Here is an 8,061-nt window from a genome sequence, read left to right on the forward strand (position 1 = left end):
ACTATAACACCACGTTCAAACTCACTTAAATCTCGATAACCAGCCATTGAAGGAGCAGTAACCGATCTAAGAAGTGCGCCAGACACTTGTTGTATTACATAGGCGTTGCCTATCGCAGCGCGGTATTTACATATCTCTGTATTTGAATACGCATGCCTATGCCAGCTTCTTTAGCGCTTTAGTGTATGTTAAGAGAGTGGTGGACGTCGTCCTCGTAGCATTACCCTGAATCGTGTGCTGGGAGAAGATGTGGACCTGCCTGGTGTTCAGGTACAATTCCAGTACATACACTCTAGCGCCGATCTTTTCTAGCTACACTGACCCACGAGAATTTTCGGTTGTGGCTGTGCATGCCTGTAAACAAGCAAATCATAGATATTTAAAAGCTTTGACAATTTGGCAAAAACTTCTTCGATCCATAACTCAGACACGAATTTTTCCAAGTTTATGTTTGTTATTATTATTGTCTTGTTTTGGAGTGAAAAAAAGACATCAAATTTTTGTAAAAGTATTTCTGTCACACCATATATTATTGTGCATGATATTGAGCCATCCAGTCTCATAAATACACTCCTGGAAATGGAAAAAAGAACACATTGACACCGGTGTGTCAGACCCACCATACTTGCTCCGGACACTGCGAGAGGGCTGTACAAGCAATGATCACACGCACCGCACAGCGGACACACCAGGAACCGCGGTGTTGGCCGTCGAATGGCGCTAGCTGCGCAGCATTTGTGCACCGCCGCCGTCAGTGTCAGCCAGTTTGTCGTGGCATACGGAGCTCCATCGCAGTCTTTAACACTGGTAGCATGCCGCGACAGCGTGGACGTGAACCGTATGTGCAGTTGACGGACTTTGAGCGAGGGCGTATAGTGGGCATGCGGGAGGCCGGGTGGACGTACCGCCGAATTGCTCAACACGTGGGGCGTGAGGTCTCCACAGTACATCGATGTTGTCGCCAGTGGTCGGCGGAAGGTGCACGTGCCCGTCCACCTGGGACCGGACCGCAGCGACGCACGGATGCACGCCAAGACCGTAGGATCCTACGCAGTGCCGTAGGGGACCGCACCGCCACTTCCCAGCAAATTAGGGACACTGTTGCTCCTGGGGTATCGGCGAGGACCATTCGCAACCGTCTCCATGAAGCTGGGCTACGGTCCCGCACACCGTTAGGCCGTCTTCCGCTCACGCCCCAACATCGTGCAGCCCGCCTCCAGTGGTGTCGCGACAGGCGTGAATGGAGGGACGAATGGAGACGTGTCGTCTTCAGCGATGAGAGTCGCTTCTGACTTGGTGCCAATGATGGTCGTATGCGTGTTTGGCGCCGTGCAGGTGAGCGCCACAATCAGGACTGCATACGACCGAGGCACACAGGGCCAACACCCGGCATCATGGTGTGGGGAGCGATCTCCTACACTGGCTGTACACCACTGGTGATCGTCGAAGGGACACTGAATAGTGCACGGTACATCCAAACCGTCATCGAACCCATCGTTCTACCATTCCTAGACCGGCAAGGGAACTTGCTGTTCCAACAGGACAATGCACGTCCGCATGTATCCCGTGCCACCCAACGTGCTCTAGAAGGTGTAAGTCAACTACCCTGGCCAGCAAGATCTCCGGATCTGTCCCCCATTGAGCATGTTTGGGACTGGATGAAGCGTCGTCTCACGCGGTCTGCACGTCCAGCACGAACGCTGGTCCAACCGAGGCGCCAGGTGGAAATGGCATGGCAAGCCGTTCCACAGGACTACATCCAGCATCTCTACGATCGTCTCCATGGGAGAATAGCAGCCTGCATTGCTGCGAAAGGTGGATATACACTGTACTAGTGCCGACATTGTGCATGCTCTGTTGCCTGTGTCTATGTGCCTGTGGTTCTGTCAGTGTGATCATGTGATGTATCTGACCCCAGGAATGTGTCAATAAAGTTTCCCCTTCCTGGGACAATGAATTCACGGTGTTCTTATTTCAATTTCCAGGAGTGTATTTGCATTCGTTTAACGGAGAAGAAGGAAGTGAATAAGAACTTATAACGACATAAATACTAATTTTGATATTATTCATGATTTCATCGACATCGAAAGAATACAATAGTTTTATGTTGGGAAGCTGACGATGTAGCACAAACGTATGTTTCATACATAGTTGAAAATAAACTTTCGACAAAGTTCGTGTGTTGATTCCAATTTGCGTCATCAAATTGTGAAGTAAGAAGCCTTCAGCTCCACGTTATTGAACTCGCCCGCCAAGGCCATTCTAGTCATTAGGACTTTTGTGAGACAGTAAATGTCTGTGTCGATAGACTTTAAACCACAGAATATCGAGCTAACAGCTGAAACGAATGATTTCTGGCGAAATTTCATCTAAATTCGTTTCCCGCAGTTAGCTGTATGCTATGTCGGCTTCTCATAAGCCGTAGAAGCTCACATTGCGGCGATTGTCACCTTGCTGAATACTTTCCAGTCCAAGCTATTGAACTGTACTCGATGTGTTCAACCACGCAAATACACCACGTTGATGACGACGACCCAAAATTTTAGAATGACGATTTCAGGTCAGTGTAATCTCGAAAGTAGTGGGAACAGATATATCGATACATACAACAATGCTCCCTCTAGCGAGGCCAACAGATAACATATCTGACGACTAGGTAAACCAACCTTAGAACTGAAACTGTTCCTTCTTCAGAACTGTTCAATTCCATAGGCAATTTTTAATTGAAAAAAACTGGCATCATGGGAACTTACGAAAGCTAAAACGTTGACTTTCATAGTTAATTTTATTTTTCAGTAGAATCCTCTGCAATGTAAAAGACGAATACACGTATTTTAACCATTAAATTTAAATATACAACACTATATCATTCACTAATTTTTAAATGGCTGAGCCAGACTTACAAAGTGAATGGCTCATGGGTGGGGTAAATTACGTAAGAAATTGACCTTAAGTGTTTTCGGGTCCATTGTAAATGTTTGAAGCCAGGTGATAAGTCATGGTAAGAAAAACGACCATTTATTTGCTGCATTGATAATAGTCTTAACATTTTTATCCCACAAGGTATTGAATGAAAACTGAATTTTTACAAAAATGTGTGTACTTTATTTTAATGTTATTTCAAAGTTCTTTCATAAGGTCGTACAAGCATGTGGCGCTTCTTACAGTGTTGAAAGGACTTCTACATTCCGCTTACGACGTTCAAGAGGTTTTATTTTTGCTATTGTTGCTTGTTTGTTTACGCCATTATCAAGAACAAATAACTGATGCCATGTCAGGGTGCACATATAGCGTAGAAGCATCAAAGTTACCACCATTTACAGCCTTGAGCTGTGCCATGACAAACCACCATTTATTAGGGGTCGATAATGGCGACAACACTGGAACTGCATTAGCAAAAATGAAACCATTAACAGCCATATGCGGAATATGACGTCTTTTCAACACTATATAGAGGCTTTAGGGCTATTTGACAAGAATTTAACGTTTTCTAATTACGATTGTTTTCTAAAATTAGGACGATGAGTGTACTAAACACTAGTACGAAACCTCAGTATTTGTCTCAACCATGTGTTCCCTGTTTCGATTCCAAAGTAGGTAAAATCTGAATAGTGCTAAAAAATACATATTCGCATATCAAAAACCTACAGTCGCTCGCTACGAATATGCAAAATACTCATGCCTTTTGTATCCACTACTTGTCGAAAAACTTTTTCGATTATGTCCGCTGGCCCCGACAATAATTTTAACGCATTTAGACTCACTCGTTTCATTACTTTGTAAAAAAAGTGTGGAACATTGAGTCAACCGAGTAACTGTCTCTTCTCAACGTGCCATAAAGACATACAGTGGTACAATAAATGTTAATTAACCTACGAAAAGAACAAATTACGTAGTCACTAATCTCATTAATTCGTCGCGTCATTTGTAAATTGGTTGTCATAATGTGTGTTTTTCAGTTTCTATGTAAAATAATGCTATAAATATCTTATTATTCTCAAACATTGATCTACGTTGCTGTGCAATTAAATTCCTTGATCATGTTAAGTTAATTATTGGGCCGGTGGGGGGGGGGGGACGGACAGGGGGGGGGGGGATGTCTGTTGTGAAATGGGCATCCTTTCAGTTAACTTTTTGTATTTTGAATGTGACTTCAAGTTTTCAGAATGCTAATATGCTTATGTTTTGCAGAAATTCTGCGCAACAAAACTAGAGCATTTCACGAAAGGACTTTACAGTCCATATCTCATAAATTTTAGTGGCGTAAATATCTAGATACAAGATACTGAAACACTTGCAACTTGTAATGGATTTTAAATGTATACATACATATTTTGTTATTCAGTGGTATGGTGTATTTGTAATTTGGTTTTAAGAATCTAGATATTAACCTCAAATCCAGTTTCCAATAATTTCATGCTTGTGAAATAATTTCGATTAGATATAAGTGACTTAAAAAGTGTAGGAAATATTCATGACTTGTTTGTACTTTTTCGTCTTCTGGCCTCTTTGTACCACTTCTCATCCGCTTTTTAATCATTTTTGCATATCTATTAGATGTACATCATTCTCATGTTGTCTGCATGTTTTCTTCCCTCTGCCCGCTGCATATACTGTTAACTGACATTCTTCTTTTTCAGGTATTACCCCACAGTAAGTGAGTTACAGCTGAAACATGTTTTTGGACTGTAGGTTTGCCATATCCCCCCTCTCCTTTTTTTGAGTATTTTATATTGAGTGGCGAACGACAGCAGCAGCGAACACCAATGCCATCGTAAGGTTTCTACACCGAAATGGAAGAGAACTATGCAACAAATTGATTAAACTCAACTTCCAGTTAACTTCCGTGATATTTCAATGATTCCCTTCATTGACAGATTTATAAGGTGAATAAGGTGGTTATGGAATATTGTCTAAATAATGCGAGGGCACTTATTTATAATTACAGATCTGATATTTTCTCGATAATGAGAAAAACAAATAAGTCTATATTGTCCTGATCTGTGACCATTAGATTAATCGAGTAATGTAGTGGAAATGTGTTACATTTATTTAAAAATGTATGTGTAGAGTATGTGAATAGTATTATCAATTTTGTGAGTAATGTAATTTTCCTTGTCTAAACTGTGGAGTTCAAATGCACAATATGCTATTTTAGAATATACTCTGACATAGTTCCTATATCAGAACTACCCAAGTTGCAGTATTTCAATGATCGAACTAGTGCCGTAGATCAAGACGACACCAAAAGAGTTTGAGTTATTGAACTTTTTTTTGTACGTTTTGAGTTAGTAACCGCAACTATAGTGAGCGTGATCAAAGTATTCTATTCCTACAGAGTTTGAGTTATATGCTTCCTAATTATACAAGTGAAATAAAAGAGACTGAGTCAGCGGTCCCTACCGATAGATTTATACAACCTGCAACAACCTCGAAACTCGCGCTTGAGATCTTCATATTCCCTAACTGTCTACGAACAAAAACTTTTTGAATGAAATGTAAGTTATTAAAATTTTTTATTGGGACACATTTTCGCTGAAGGCCGCGGTTTTCGAGTTATACAAGAAAATCAAGTGTGAAGGACACTTTTGTAGGTTTTTCTTAAATAATTTGAAAACTACGTCCTCTGGCGAAAATATATCCAAGTAAAAAATTAAGCTACATTAATTTTTTTACAAAAAGGGGGTGTTCATTTTTCTGTACGATTAATATTTTGCGAATAAAGAGCGAGAGAATATGAAAATCTAGTATGTGGTTTTAGAAGGTGTTGTGGGTTGCATAAAAACCTTGGGCCCGGGGAAGTTGTATCACGTTTTACTCGTACATTTGTTCCATATAATGGAGAGTTATTCTTCACTTCTCTAAGTGTCTCTCAATACTAACGCTCACGTACCTTCTACGAACACAAGTGTTCGATTTTTAAAGTTCAGCGAGTGGTCAGACACAACAGTTGATTTTAAGAATCCACAGTGAGTGGATAGAGAACTTCACGTGATACGTTCGTAACAAGACACGGGGTGTATTTTTCCCTGTACTTTTTGATATTGTTATAGCTGTTTATGTTTAAGAGTGGCTGTGCCTTTTTGTCTCTTCTGAGCTTTTAGTTCTGACGATAACTCAGTAAGGGTGGAAATTGATTAACTGTCATAAATCTGGCAAATATGATCGACAAATCTGCGAATAAAAGGGTGTTTTGCGAATAGATAGCGTCATCCAGTCTGATAATGTCAAATTTTAGTTAGTAGGTTAGCGAACAGTGGAGGAGTGCGATGTGTCAACGGGGAAATAAATGTCAGAGGAGAAGAAGAATATAGGAAGAGTTGGAGAGGTTGGAACTAATTTGCTCTTATTTTATTTCGAGCTGGGAGTTACATCTGTAGTGTGCGCCGTAGACAGTAAAATCAATATTGTACTTATCCAACCCTAAAGTAAAAAAGTGAAATAGATGTTCAGGAAATATGCTCCAACAGAGTTTCGCTAACAGAATTACATAAGCTGTAGAATTTCAGAAGTCGAAACTGAGTCGGTGATCCAGGAGCCTGTAAATGAGTTGGAAAGATTAAACATTATTTGTTTTTATTTTGCGTGCTTGCAGCTGTAGCGAGCGCCGCCGCAAGTAAGCTGCTCCGCTACGGATTGCGTTAGCGGACAGTGGAGCAGCGTAATATTTCGACGGAGAAGTAGTCATCGTAGGACAAGAAGGGTGTAGGCGAGTTGGGAAGGCAGAAAGGACCGTGCTCGTGCTTTATTTGTGGTGAGGAAAGACAGACAGCCGTGGTTGGTGTGTGCCGCGGCTGGCAGTCGCCGGGCACGGGGGCCAGCGGCGGCGGCGGCGGTGGCGGCGGCGCCGGCAGCGCAGTCGCGGGAAGCGGCGGTACTCACGCACGAAGATGTTGGAGACGAGCGTGGCGGGAAGGCAGACGACGACGACGAGCAGGTCGGCAGCGGCCAGGTTGGCGATGAAGAGGTTGGTGACGGTGCGCATGCGCGGCGACCGCCACACGACCGCGATGACGCAGCAGTTGCCGACGAGCCCGAGCAGGAAGACGAGCGAGTAGGCGGCGCAGTAGACGGCCGTCATGGCGGCCGAGTGCCGGTACACGAGGTCGTCGGGCAGCATGGGCCAGGGCCCGGCGGCCGCGGCCATCACGGCCGAAGAGGCGTTAGGCGGCCCGCCCCCGCCGCCCCCGGCCGCCGCGGCCGCGCCCGGCCCGCCCCCGGCGGCGGCCGCCGTCGCGTTGTGTCGCGCCGCTGCCACGACGGCGCCGCCGGCTGAAGGCCCGCTGACGCTGCCGTCCATTGCGAGAGGCGGCGCGCCCGGCACTGAAGCCCGCCGCCCGCCGCTCCCGGAGGCCGAGCCACCGCCGCCGCCGCCGCCGCCCCCGCGCACGCGCAGCGCCGCCTCGGCCCGGGCGGGCGGCCGCTACGCGCCGGGGCTGCGGTACGCAAGCCCGCCGAGGTTGTCACAGCGCAGTTACCGAGCACGCACCGACCAACGCCACGGAAACTGCGTAACGCCCTCACTCCCTGCACAACGGAAACTTCCTACGATATCTCTCTTTTTTTTTTTTCCTTAATTCATTCCTGTTCCCCCCACGACCTAACTTCACGTAATTGAATTTCAGAAAAGCATATGACTCAGTATCACACCCATGTTTATTACCGAATGACGGTCGTACAGGGTGTCAAGCGTAATTGGGAATTGTATCGAGGATGTCTTGGTAGGGAGGATGCGATGTGTTATCTTGGATGGAGAATCATCATAGATAGGGTAGAACTAATTTGAGGTGTGCCCTAAGAAAATGTGTGATGATCCTTGCTGCTCATTTTATATACACTACAGGCCATTATAATTGTTACACCAAGAAGAAATGCAGATGATAAACGGGTATTCATTGGACAGATGTACTACAACTGACATGTGATTACATTTTCACGCAATTTGGGTGCACAGATCCTAAGAAATCAGTACCCAGAACAACCATCTCTGGCCGCAATAACGGCCTTGATACGCTTGGGCATTGAGTCACACAGAGCTTGGATGGCGTGTACAGGTACAGC

General features: G+C 44.6%; 1 protein-coding gene across 1 annotated transcript; it reads right to left on the reverse strand.

Moving 5' to 3' along the window:
• Positions 1–292: 292 nt before the first annotated feature.
• LOC124792042 (neuropeptide SIFamide receptor-like) lies at positions 293–7,300 on the reverse strand. Its single transcript, XM_047257910.1, has 2 exons — positions 6,883–7,300; positions 293–354 (listed from the first exon to the last, which is right to left on the reverse strand). Exons 1-2 carry the CDS (start codon positions 7,298–7,300, stop codon positions 293–295), a joined length of 480 nt encoding a protein of 159 aa, XP_047113866.1.
• Between the last annotated feature and the right edge of the window lie 761 nt (positions 7,301–8,061).

Source organism: Schistocerca piceifrons, chromosome 1 (genome assembly GCF_021461385.2).
Source record: "Schistocerca piceifrons isolate TAMUIC-IGC-003096 chromosome 1, iqSchPice1.1, whole genome shotgun sequence".
Lineage (NCBI taxonomy): Eukaryota > Metazoa > Arthropoda > Insecta > Orthoptera > Acrididae > Schistocerca > Schistocerca piceifrons.

Excerpts from the sequence above, each read along its gene's own strand:
- LOC124792042 (XM_047257910.1), bottom strand. The coding sequence starts at position 7,300 with ATGGACGGCAGCGTCAGCGGGCCTTCAGCCGGCGGCGCCGTCGTGGCA. Across the intron at positions 355-6,882 it reads CGTCTCCAACATCTTCGTGC|GCATGCACAGCCACAACCGA; the intron begins GTGAGTACCGCC and ends GCTTGTTTACAG.